General features: G+C 44.8%; 1 protein-coding gene across 2 annotated transcripts in view; it reads right to left on the bottom strand.

The window, feature by feature from the left end:
• LOC139546749 (transmembrane protein 163a-like) overlaps positions 1-5,434 on the bottom strand; it is a 102,887-nt gene extending 97,453 nt beyond the window's left edge. The window contains exon 1 of one of the 2 annotated variants that reach the window (XM_071355495.1): positions 4,956-5,434. In XM_071355495.1, the coding sequence (XP_071211596.1) occupies positions 4,956-5,139 (184 nt within the window). In that variant the 5' untranslated portion in view covers positions 5,140-5,434. Of the gene's footprint in view, positions 1-4,952 lie in introns of both variants that reach the window. The other variant, XM_071355494.1, reaches the window with a different exon arrangement.
• Between the last annotated feature and the right edge of the window lie 8,445 nt (positions 5,435-13,879).

Genomic DNA, 13,879 nt, shown 5'->3' on the forward strand with positions numbered 1-13,879 from the left:
TGGGCCAGGGGTGGGTTTTCCAGTCCTGTGGGCGTGCTCCACCTCAATCTTCCTGTGGTCCATCTTCAATTTCTCAGAGATCATTTCCCTCACTTTGTCCTCAGATTCCATCCAGGTCTCATGTGGAGATTCTGCAATTCCATCCACAACCATGTTGTTCTGCCTTGATTGTCCCTCGAGACAATCATTGCTATCATGGACTCATACACAGAACTGATGTCCTCTATCAATGACTTACAGATTGCTGTCTTCTTGCCGTTCTCCTGTTTCAACTCATCGAGCTGACCCTGAGAAAACTGCAAACTGTTCTTCAGGTCCTGGACCTCTCTGGTCAGGTCGTCCATTCTTTTATTACTAGAATCCATGAGTATTTGGACAAAACACTTGAAGCTATTTTCTTGTTGGCACTGTATGCGCCTTGTATTGGGCTTCCCCTCACTTTGTTATGAGGTTTTTCCCTTAATGGGTTGTCTCTGCATCTTTTTGGGGCAGTACTCCCTTAGTTTCGGGACCTCTGAGGGTTGCTGATTTTGGGACTTCCCTGGCTTCGGAGAGTATGTTTTGCGATACAGATGTTGGCCATATCCCCATAGTGATGCAGTGAAATTAGGGTGGCAGGTAGCCTAGCGGTTAGAGCATTGGGCAAGAAACACAAAGATCGTTGGTTTGAATACATGCGCAAACAAGGTGAAAAATCTATCGATGTGCACTTGAGCAAGGAATTTAACATTAATTTGCTCCAGGGGTGGCGTACTACTATGGCTGACCCTGTAAATTAACTCATTTTACTACACCTATCTGGTTTATGTGACTATATAAAAAATATTTTAAAAATTGTCAAGTATTTGAAAGAGAACTAATAATATGAGTGACATCAATCATCGCATTCCCCTGCTTGCAAGAGTGTGAGGAAGAGAAGCATGCTTGAGAATAACCAGAGGGCAGGTGAGTGGCTCCTTTTAAGGAAGTTAGGATTTCACCTCATTCACCACTTTACCTGTCTGTCTTCAACAGACGCTTTTGATAGGTACTTACAGAACTAGAGTAGGTGGTCCTTGGCGGGGGGCGGGGGGATAAATCAGCTATGAAATAAGCAGATAGAATTGAAGTCTATCAAGTAACATTACTTGCATAATTTCTAATCCCCTTTTTTTATATATACTGTATTGTTTTATTTATTATGCCGATACCCCCTCTCCCCTGGTTGGAAGACTTAATGGAAAACATAAAAATTATATATAAGTTTATTTCCTAATTGCACTGGAATCCAAGCACATCTGCCAATCAACCAATCACTCCAATCTTAATTCCAACCCTCAAATGTCCACAGACTAACCCATCTTTCCCAGTTCACTACCATTGTATTGTTTATTTTTGCAATACATCCTTCTATTTTACTGTGATGTCTTATGAGGGTCTTGAACCTCTCTATTTGTAAAATTTCTACCGAGATTGATTGAGATTGAGATTATAAATACTATAATTTTTAGGGCAATTATATGTTATATTACCTTATTACCATCTCATTACAACGGCTCTGGTCATCATATGACCCAATTGGTAATGGATTTCCATTAAGCGTAAATATAAATATTACAGCATAAAGCAAAAAAGAAAATGTGTTAATAATTTGGCATGGAAGGGGCCCCCATGTGTAATCTCACACTATTACAAAGATGAATGCCAAGTGGGGGTGGGAGTTATGATAAGCACAATTGGGGCCTTGGTCATATCCTTGGTCATATCCATGTCACGTTGGTATAAAGAGATTCGGGAGACAGGCGCAGCAATGCGTAATAGGGGTATTTATTGCACCCAAATTATGGCGTGCCGTGTAAAGACACGGGGACGAAGACCAAACAAACACTATACAAAAACACAGAGTTGAAACCCAAACAAAAGAGCGAGGAGTACCTCGAATAAATCACACACGAGCACAATGATTAACACTTGGGACGAGACCCGTAATCATCTGTGCAATCCACAAGGGCACGAAAGCCCAAAACACACAGCACAGGTACTCACATGCACCAACGGACCTAGTAACAATAATCAACCCCACCATGGTGAACAAAGGACACATATATACAAATACAATCAGTGGGAATAGGGGCCAGGTGTGCGCAATGAAAGTTCCAGAGGCATCCGTGACAATCCAGTAATATTTTTTATAATTTTCAAGCCTCCATGTGGATAACAAAGGGATTATGATCAAACTTGTGAACGAGATCATGTAAAGGATAATCAACGAGGGGCTATGCGTTCTATGGAAAATAATGAACGATGCTCAAACATAGAACATGTAAGAATTAAGCAATAAGGCCCGAGGTGGTGTGGTATATGGCCAATATAACACAGCTAATGGTTGTTCTTATGCACGACGCAACGTGGTTGTCTCGTTCACTCTATGTATGGTACTACAGAAATAGAAATTCAAAAGTGAAACATTGTTTCCGAGGTTGGACAGGGTTATATTAACCACCGCTGTACCAAACTAAATACTAGGCTGGAAGCATGGGGAAATAATGTGTGAGTTAGGATAAATACAAGATAATTACAAGAGATGATTCCAGTGGTATAGTGGTGTCTGGAGAAGTGGGTATACTGAATTATTATAATTTTTTTAATTCAAACACCGTGAAGGAAAGGCACCCTGTGGCCAACCCAAGCTGTACTGTGCAAGTAGGATAATAGTAATCCTACCATTGAAACAGATACTTGTAAAAATCAAAATCACAGGTTTCAGATTTTTCCAAATTTCTTCAGGTTTTCAAAAAAGTCACACTTTTTTTAACAGCAACAAACAAAAATTGAATGTCCTAAATCAGTGTTTCCCAAATCTGGTCCTGGGGTACCTCCAACAGTACACTTTTTTATTGTGACCCTGGACAAGCACACCTGATTCAACTTGTCAACTAATCATCAAGCCCTCAATGAGCTGTATGAGGTGTGGTTGTCCAGGGCTACAACAATAATGTGTGCTGCTGGGGGTACACGAGGGCCAGGGTTGGGAAACACAGTTCTAAGTCCATAACCATGCTCAAACTACATCGGGAGACCACTTTTGAGGTCTTGGAAAAATGTAAGAAATGTATATTTTTAAGTGTAGTTACCCTTAATTAAAGTGTAGAAGCACCTAGCACTGTTGTTTGATTAGCGGTGTTTCTGTACCACATGAGTTGGAGTTTGCAAAATAAATGGCTATTGGATTGATGCAAATAATCATGATATCATTCTGACAGACAAAGCTACTTTGTAGCTACTGTAGTTAACATTTAATAGACAAGGTTTTGGGAAAGCTTTTCCATCTACCAGAAGATGGTTAGGCCTACCATTAGCATCGCTAGAAAACATATACGTTATTCCTTATTTGTTTGAAACTTGGACGTTTTACTTCATATTATGAGGCATGTTTTAGGCCTACCTTACTTGAAAGTAGCCCATAGCCAAAATCCCACGATAGAAACGTGGAGGCAATTATTTGTATGACTTACTCATATGCTTTCTAATGTTCTATTGATTTTCTTTCAACTGTCTTTCATTGTCTAGCAGCCAAAGGCATTATCCTAGTCATATTAGCAACCCACGATAGTTGTTGCATGTTTAAATCCCCCCTCTCTCTAAATTTCTAAAAGATATGTCTATCTCTGTCCATGAAACCGCTCGCATGTGCGGTGCACGTTATAGAACGTTGTTTTCCAGCAAATTGCATTTTGGAACATTTAAGCGAAGGCCTACCGCCGTCTGTCTGTACATTGTCGCGACTAAAAAGTGAAGGAATAATAGTTTATCAACATTTTAAGCTAAACATGCTGATCTGTTCCATCAGCCTTCTTAATTAAAACGGCGTATACCTCCACTACACTACTTTGGTACGTATCAGTGGGGATTAAGAAGTGAGTTTACAGAACGCCCACGGGAAAATAAGTGGGTATACCACTACACCACTGGATGATTCGTACAGCAACAATGAACATGATATTCTTAGGGGGGCGTAGTGATCATTTTCAGATGGAACTTTTAGCAGGCATATGTGTGTGTCTGTGACTGCCAATACAGCACGGCTTGGAACGCTGCTTGTCCAATCAGCATCCAGGATCCAAACAACCAGTTTTATAAGTGTATATAACATAGGTTATGTATAGAATTTATGTCAGGTATTGAGTTCAAATAAGCTATAGTAATCATGTATGATTATGTTGCATGACCATAAAGTAAAGATTAATGATGTCCTCACCACCTTTCTGAGGACAATAGCACAGTTTGTGGTTGTGAACACAATTCTTTCAAACAGGGACTTAAAACAAGAGTATGTGCTAACCTGTGTGTGTGTGTGTGTGTGTGTGTGTGTGTGTGTGTGTGTCAGCGAGCGAGCGAGCGAGTGAGTGAGTGAGTGAGTAAGTGAGTGAGTGTGAAAGAGAGAGAGAGTGACAAAACTTCTGAATATTGAGTGAATTTTCATAACCACTGCATCACCAAAGACTCTACTCTCTTGCAGGACTGTTTTGTAAACTGTATCTTATTATCTCTCTTAAAATAACTTAAAATATATATATGTTACAGACTGAGTTAGGGCTCAGAATGTACATTCATTTTTGTATTGTTTGATAGCCTATACACATTCACATAAGGGTTTTTGTGATTCATCCAGAAAAAATAGATGTCACACTCAATTAACACCTTGATAAATATAATGACAAGAAAAATGCTTGACTATTATTTGTCTCTCAAAGAAATGTGTGACATAGTGCCATGTATTTGATAGGCTATTGTGCACGTTGTAAATTATTAGAAAAACACATTAACAATTGAGCAAATTCATAATTTATATATTTAAAAAAACACTTTCTAGATGGTAGGCCTATAAGTAAAGTCCAGAAGTGCCAATCAATCACATCGAAGTGGGGATTTACTTTTACAACAATAAAGTTTGTAATCCCTGCATTACTTACTACCTTGTCCCTCAACACTGTCCGTGATTTTCATCTCTTGGTCCCGGTCCATACTGAAAGGATCGCCCTGACTCGGTCTTTTGGATAGGTTCGCCTCCGGAGCGCATCCGCCGTTTCTTACAGCTGAAGGATCCACGATTGTGGGATCCGGGACGGGAAAGGAATCTTGTGTCGTTGGGTCAGTCATGGTTTACTTATAGGTCAAAAATCCTCGGGAAAATAATCTCACAAAGGACTGCCAAGTGCAGCCATCTAGGGCGCGAATGCCGCCGGTGTTGACAGGTACGAAGTGAAGGCGGCGATGACTAGAAGAAAGATAAACGCAATATCCACACCACAGCATCAGCAGCAACAGACCCCAAATCCCTCCCTCTCAACTCTGACGTGTGCAGAATCCTAAATTAAGGTTATTTTGTTTCACTTGTGTAGGAGAGATCTGATTGTCAGCACATGCATTTGCTAGACATAAGACTGCCATGTGATGCTCAATTGTCGATTTGAGACACAGCAACTTTTTCACCCCTCCCTCTAAATCCTTGCACGCAACCATGCGCAAAATGCAAGAACCCCGCTCAAAAAAACTACTGTCAATATACAGTATCACTGGGTTTGGATTCCATACACTATTTCTCTAATTTCTTGATGGAAAATAATAGCCTTTAGTGTGATATCGATAGGCTACCTGGGCCGACTTGATTGACAATAATTACTTAAGCTATTGGTTTGTAAATATATTTTCTAGTTTGATATTAATTATTATAATAGGTTACTTTTCAATGTTGCCTACAGTTGATCTGGTTTTACAAGTAATAGATTAAACTTCAGTAATGGATTGAATGGTATGAGTGAATGGTATCAGCAACTTGAAAGCATGAGTCCACAAGGTGGCGCAAACTGCACATACTAGAAAACAGAACGCCGGATGCACCTGTTGTTGAATTATAATAAACAGTTATAAACATAAAATATGTGTGTATTATAGCTTAATCTATGGTTCACATTACCAACCAAAACATAGTTTTCAGTTTTGCAACGTACACAATATATACAGTAGTATGTGGACACCCCTTCAAATTAGTGGATTCAACTATTTCAGCCACACTAGGCAATCTCCATAGACAAACATTGGCAGTAGAATGGCCTTACTGAAGAGCTCAGTGACTTTCAATGTGGCATCGTCTTATGATGCCACCTTTCCAACAAGTCAGTCAGTTCGTCAAATTACTCCCCCGATAGAGCTGCCCCGGTCAACTGTAAGTGCTGTTATTTTGAAGTGGAAACAACTAAGAGCAGCAATGGCTAAGCAGTGAAGATCACAGAACTGGACTGCAGAGTGCTAAAGTGCATAGCGCATAAAAATCGTCTATCCTCAGTTGCAACACTCACAACATAGTCCCAAACTGCCTCTGAAAGCAACTTCAGCACAAGAACTGTTCATCGGGAGCTTCATGAAATGGGATTCCATAGCCGAGCAGCCGCACACAAGCCTAAAATCACCATGCACAATGCCAAGCGTCGGCTAGAGTGATGTAAAGCTCGCCGCCATTGGACTCTGGAGCAGTGGAAACGCATTCTCTGGAGTGATGAATCACGCTTCACCATCTGGCAGTCCGATGGACGAATCTGGGTTTGGCGGATGCCAGGAGATGCATAGTGCCAACTGTAAAGTTTAATGGTGGAAGAATAATGGTCTGGGGCTGTTATTCATGGTTCGGGCTAGGCCCCTTAGTTCCAGTGAAGTGAAATCTTAATGCTACAGCATGACATTCTATACAATTCTGGCAACAGTTTGGGGAAGGCCCTTTCCTGTTTCAGCATGACAATGCTAAATTCCCATGATTTTGGAATGAAATGTTCGATGAGCAGGTGTCCACATACTTTTGGTATTGTAGTGTACATTAATTTATTGTAGTATACATTGTAGTGTACATCCAGTAAACACGAAATGTGGCGCATAACTTTATTGACTTGCCGCATTTTCAGAGTCATGTGTGGAGAGTCTTTGAAAGTGATGTGTAAACAGAAGTGGGCTGATCAACCGAAGTGGGCATATTTCAAGCGAATAAGCTAATTGAGCAGATTTGTTATGCTGTGTTTCAAACTTTCAGTGAGTCTTCCTCATGGTCTTGGTTAACAGAGATGATAAGGAATTTCAGTTAGGCAAAACATTTTGCCATTCACTGTGAGCTGTGTCTTTGGTGTATGTGTACTAGGTTTGTATTGTTGTCTAACATTAACGTGGCTATAATCTACCAAGCTAACGTTAGCTAACCTAGCCTGTTAAAGTAACGTTTGTATTTGTATTTATTATGGATCCCATTAGCTGCTGCCTTGGCTACTCTTCCTGGGGTCCAGCAAAATGAAGGCAGTTATAAAAAAAATTAAAACATGACAATACATTCACAACAGATTTCACAACATATTAAGTGTGTAGCCCTCAGGAACCTACTCTACTACCACATCTACAACACAAAATCTATGTGTACGTGTATATAGTGTATGTTATTGTGTGTTTGTGTAACAGGGTTGGTTATGTTTCCACTTGCCTCTAAAGAAAGGTTCTATTTAATGTTCAAGCATTCTTATTGGTTTGTTCAATTCTGATGACAATAAGGCGTGTTGTGATTGGCCCCGCTTGCAGATAGGGGGAGATCGCGAACGGCAGGTCTCCCCAGTATGAAAATGTGAGGCAAGGGGTAGGTCACGTTCTGAATATTGTTTTCTATTTTACAGTGTGTACAAGTTTGCTGTACATTGCTGATTTTATACATGTGTGGGTATATGGTACCTGTTAGGGATTTAGGGGCTTTCTGGGATGTGCTTTGGTATATGATTGCTGTATATAAGTGTGTTAGCTAGTATGCTGGTCACATAAGCCCACTGCTAACACAGTTGTTTTCATGCTACAGATTTTACCATCGACAGCCATCAACATCATCAAGCCATGCACAACTAACGTGCTGTTTCCTATTTAACAACAGCAGATAATAAATAATGCTCAACTGGGACCACAGACTGGGGTGATTTATTTGGACAAAACACAATGCAAGTAGAGTAGATAAACATCTGTTACATTTGTATGCATGTGTCTATGCCTATGTTTCTTCAAAGTCCCCGCTGTTCCATAAGGTGTCTTTTCTTCTGTCTAATTGTACTGCTTGGATGAGTTACTTGATTCCATTTAGTCATGGCTCTGTCTATGTAGTACTGTGCGCCTCCCATAGTCTGTTCTGGATTTGGGGGCTGTGTAGAGACCTCTGGTGGCATCAAATAAAATGTTATTGGTCACATACACATGGTAAGCAGATGTTATTGTGAGTGTAGCGAAATGCTTGTGCTTCTAGTTCTGACAGTGGAGCAATATCTAAGTAATATCTAACAAATACCTAATACACACAAATCTAAGTAAGGAATGGAATAAGAATATATAAATATATGGATGAGCAATGTCAGAGCAATATCAGAGCGGCATAGGCTAAGAAGCAATAGATAGTATAGAATACAGTATATACATATGATATGAGTAATGCAAGATATGTAAACATTTTTAAAGTGACTAGTGTTCCATTTATTAAAGTGGCCCGTGCTTACAAGTCTGTATGTAGGCAGCAGCCTCACTGTGCTAGTGATGGCTGTTTAACAGTCTGATGGCCTTGAGATATAAGCTGTTTTTCAGTCTCTCGGTCCCAGCTTTGATGCAGCTGTACTGACCTCGCCTTCTGGATGGTAGCGGGGTGAACAGGCAGTGGCTCGGGTGGTGGTTGTCCTTGATGTTCTTTTTGGCCTTCCTGTGACATCGGGTGCTGTATGTGTCCTGGAGCGCAGGTAGTTTGCCACCGGTGATGCTTGAGAAGACCGCACCACCCTCTGGAGAGCCCTGCGGTTGTGGGCGGTGCAGTTGCCGTACCAGGCGGTGATACAGCCCAACAGGATGCTCTCAATTGTGCATCTGTAAAAGTTTGATGGTTTTAGGTGACAAGCCAAATTTCTTCAGCCTCCTGAGGTTGAAGAGGCGCTGTTCACCACACTGTCTCTGTGGGTAGACCATTTCAGTTTGTCAGTGATACGTACGCCGAACTTAACTTTCCACCTTCTCCACTGCTGTCCCGTCGATGTGGATGGGGGGGTGCTTCCTCTGCTGTTTCCTGAAGTCCACGATCATCTCCTTTGTTTTGTTGACGTTGAGTGAGAAGTTATTTTCCTGACGCCACACTCCGAGAGCCCTCACCTCCTCCCTGTAGGCGGTCTCGTTGTTGTTGGTAATCAAGCCTACTACTGTTGTGTCGTCTGCAAACTTGATGTTTTCATTCAGTTGTGCTATACTAGTTGGCTACTATCGCATCACCACTGTTTTTTCCATTTGGGGTTAAACAGCATATTCCGGTCACAACTTGCAGACTTGTTTACGTGCTGCTGTGCGTTTTGTTGCCAACCTTACTTTGCTACCTGACAACTTTACGGTTTTTACTTTTTAATTACTGTTAATATTTTTTTGTTTTTCCCTCACTCAACATTTTTTTTCATTCAACTTTTCTCCTCCGGACGCTTTATCTGGACGTGGTTCATCAGGACCTCCACCAGCCAAAGCTAAGTAGTAACATTTAACATGATGCCTTCTAATTGCAGTCGCTGTACGCATAATATACAGGAGAACGATCGCCTTACGGCGAGGATAGCTGTGTTGCAAGCCCAGCTTCAGACGCAATTGTTAGGCAAGGGTAGTTTCAGTGTAGGAAAGGATGAAACAGCGTCTGTGCCACCAGTAAGTACAGATAATAGTATAAGTCAACTCGCACAGTCCCCGCAGCCAGACAACTTTCTCATGGCTTCTGGAGAGAAATGCTGTAGGAATGCTCAACCGGTGTCGCTCATTCAGCCGACAAACTTTCAACCGGTCTCCCCATTAAGCAGCGAGTCGGGAGTCAGAGGCCGAGCCTTCTCTGGTCTCTACTCCTCCCGTTACGGGGCCTGAGACGCCGAAGCCTCCCACCATTAGCTCTGACAAATTGAAAACCCTAGTCATTGGCAACTCCATTACCCTCAGTATTAGACTTAAAACGAATCATCCAGCGATCATACACTGTTTACCAGGGGGCAGGGCTACCGACGTTAAGGCTAATCTGAAGATGGTGCTGGCTAAAGCTAAAACTGGCGAGTGTAGAGAGTATAGGGATATTGTTATCCACGTCGGCACCAACGATGTTAGGATGAAACAGTCAGAGGTCACCAAGCGCAACTATATCTGTGACTAAGGTGGGCATTCTAGTTTCTTTATTTCTATGTTTTCTATTTCTTTGTGTTTGGCCGGGTGTGGTTCTCAATCAGAGGCAGCTGTCTATCATTGTCTCTGATTGGGAATCATACTTAGGCAGCCTTTTTTCCTTTCGCATTTGTGGGTAGTTATCTTTGTTAGTGGCACTATAGCCCTGTTAAGCTTCACGATTGTTTATTTTTAAGCGCTTACAACGCTGCACCACGCAGCGTGACACATTGATGAAAATAATCCTGGCCTCTAAACCTTCAAGCTGCATACTGGACCCTATTCCAACTAAACTACTGAAAGAGCTGCTCCCTGTGCTTGGCCCTCTCTTGAAAAAGCCAAACCTTGACCCAGAAAAAAAAATATATATAGGCCTATATCAAATCTCCCATTCTTGCTGTTAAGCAGCAACTCACTGCCTTCCTGAAGACAAACAATGTATACGAAACGCTTCAGTCTGGTTTTAGACCCCATCACTGCACTTGTGAAGGTGGTAAATGACCTTTTAATGGCGTTAGACCGAGGCTCTGCATCTGTCCTCGTGCTCCTAGACCTTAGTGCTGCTTTTGATACCATCGATCACCACATTCTTTTGGAGAGATTGGAAACCCAAATTGGTCTACACGAACAAGTTCTGGCCTGGTTTAGATCTTATCTGTCGGAAAGATATCAGTTTGTCTCTGTGGATGGTTTGTCCTCAAATCAACTGTCAATTTCGGTGTTCCTCAAGGTTCCATTTTAGGACCATTTATTGTTTTCACTATATATTTTATCTCTTGGTGATGTCATTCGGAAACATAATGTTAACTTTCACTGCTATGCGGATGACACACAGCTGTACATTTCGATGAAACATTGTGACGCCCCAAACTTGCCCTTGCTGGAAGCCTGTGTTTCAGACATTTATTTGTTTATTTTTTATTTCACCTTTATTTAACCAGGTAAGCTAGTTGAGAACAAGTTCTCATTTACAACTGCGACTTGGCCAAGATAAAGCAAAGCAGTGCGACAGAAACAACACAGAGTTACATGGAATAAACAAGCATACAGTCAACAATAGAAAAAAAGAAAGTCTATATACAGTGTGTGCAAATGACATGAGGAGGTATGGCAATAAATAGGCCATAGTAGCAAAGTATACGTCTATTTCTTCCTCCTCCTCGGATGAGGAGAGGCGAGAAGGATCGGACCAAAATGCAGCGTAGGTGGAATACATGATGAATTTATTCAGACAAGACGAAACACGAAGTACACACTTGGAAAATGACAAAACAAAAAACGACGTAGACCGACCTGAACATATGAACTTACATATACACGAAGAACGCACGAACAGGTACAGACTAGCACAAACGATACAGTCCCGTGTGGTAACAAACACTGACACGGAAGACAATCACCCACAAACAAACAGTGAGAACAGCCTACCTTAATATGGTTCTCAATCAGAGGAAACGTCAAACACCTGCCCCTAATTGAGAACCATATCAGGCAACACATTTAACCCAACATAGAAACACATAACATAGACTACCCACCCAGCTCACGTCCTGACCAACTAAACAAAGTTAAACAAAGGAAAATAAGGTCAGGAACGTGACAGTACCCCCCCCCCCCCCCCAAGATGCGGACTCCGGCCGCAAAACTGAACCTCAAGGGGAGGGTCTGGGTGGGCATCTGTCCACGGTGGCGGCTCCGGCTCCGGACGTGGTCCCCACCCCACCATAGTCAATCCCCGCTTCCGTAGCCTCCTCCAAATGGCCACCATCCAAATTAACCCCACTGGATTAAGGGGCAGCACCGGACTAAGGGGCAACACCGGAATGAGGGGCAACACCGGAATGAGGGGCAACACCGGAATGAGGGGCAACACCGGACTGAGGGGCAGCTCCGGACTGAGGGGCAGCTCCGGACTGAGGGGCAGCTCATGGCTGGCTGACGGCTCTGGCTGCTCATGGCTGGCTGACGGCTCTGGCTGCTCATGGCTGGCTGACGGCTCTGGCTGCTCATGGCTGGCTGACGGCTCTGGCTGCTCATGGCTGGCTGGCGGAAGGCTCTGGCTGCTCATGGCTGGCTGGCGGAAGGCTCTGGCTGCTCATGGCTGGCGGAAGGCTCTGGCTGCTCATGGCTGGCGGAAGGCTCTGGCTGCTCATGGCTGGCGGAAGGCTCTGGCTGCTCCTGTCTGGCGGAAGGCTCTGGCTGCGCCTGTCTGGCGGAAGGCTCTGGCTGCTCCTGTCTGGCGGAAGGCTCTCGCTGCTCCTGTCTGGCGGAAGGCTCTGGCTGCTCCTGTCTGACGGAAGGCTCTGGCTGCTCCTGTCTGACGGAAGGCTCTGGCTGCTCCTGTCTGGCGGAAGGCTCTGGCTGCTCCTGTCTGGCGGAAGGCTCTGGCTGCTCCTGTCTGGCGGAAGGCTCTGGCTGCTCCTGTCTGGCGGAAGGCTCTAGCGGCTCCTGGCTGGCGGAAGGCTCTAGCGGCTCCTGTCTGGCGGAAGGCTCTAGCGGCTCCTGTCTGGCGGACGGCTCTAGCGGCTCCTGTCTGGCAGACGGCTCTGAAGGCTCAGGACAGACGGGCGGCTTTGAAGGCTCGGGACAGACGGGCAGTTCAGGCGGCGCTTGGCAGACGGACAGCTCAGACGGCGTTGGGCAGACGGGCAGTTCAGGCGCCGCTGGGCAGACGGCAGACTCTGGCCGGCTGAGGCGCACTGTAGGCCTGGTGCGTGGTGCCGGAACTGGAGGTACCGGGCTAAGGACACGCACCTTCAGGCTAGTGCGGGGAGCAGCAACAGGACGCACAGGACTCTGGAGGCGCACAGGAGGCTTGGTGCGTGGTACCGGAACTGGAGGTACTGGGCTGGAGACACGCACCACAGGGCTAGTGCGTGGAGGAGGAACAGGGCTCTGGAGACGCACAGGAGGCTTGGTGCGTGGTGCCAGAACTGGTGGTACTGGGCTGGAGACACGCACCACAGGGCTAGTGCGTGGAGGAGGAACAGGGCTCTGGAGACGCACAGGAAGCCTGGTGCGTGGTGTAGGCACTGGTGGTACTGGGCTGGGGCGGGGAGGTGGCGCCGGATATACCGGACCATGCAGGCGTACTGGCTCCCTTCAGCACTGAGCCTGCCCAACCTTACCTGGTTGTATGCTCCCCGTAGCCCGACCAGTGCGGGGAGGTGGAATAACCTGCACTGGGCTGTGTTGGCGAACCGGGGACACCATGCGTAAGGCTGGTGCCATGTATGCCGGCCCGAGGAGACGCACTGGAGACCAGACGCGTTGAGCCGGCTTCATGGCACCTGGCTCAATACTCAATCTAGCCCTGCCAGTGCGGGGAGATGGAATAACCCGCACCGGGCTATGCACACGTACAGGAGACACCGTGCGCTCTACCGCATAACACGGTGTCTGCCCGTACTCTCGCTCTCCACGGTAAGATCGGGAAGTTGGCGCAGGTCTCCTACCTGACCTCGCCACACTACCCTTTAGCCGCCCCCCAAGAAATTTTTGGGCTTGACTAACAGGCTTCCTACCGCGTCGTCGTGCTGCCTCCATTCGCCGGTATCCCTCCTCACACTGCGCCAGAGAATCCCAGGCGGGCTCCGGCACTCTCCTTGGGTCGATCGCCCACCTGTCGATTTCCCATAGGTTGTATAGCCCAGATCCTTCTCCTGCT

This window comes from Salvelinus alpinus, chromosome 20 (genome assembly GCF_045679555.1).
Source record: "Salvelinus alpinus chromosome 20, SLU_Salpinus.1, whole genome shotgun sequence".
Taxonomy (NCBI): domain Eukaryota; kingdom Metazoa; phylum Chordata; class Actinopteri; order Salmoniformes; family Salmonidae; genus Salvelinus; species Salvelinus alpinus.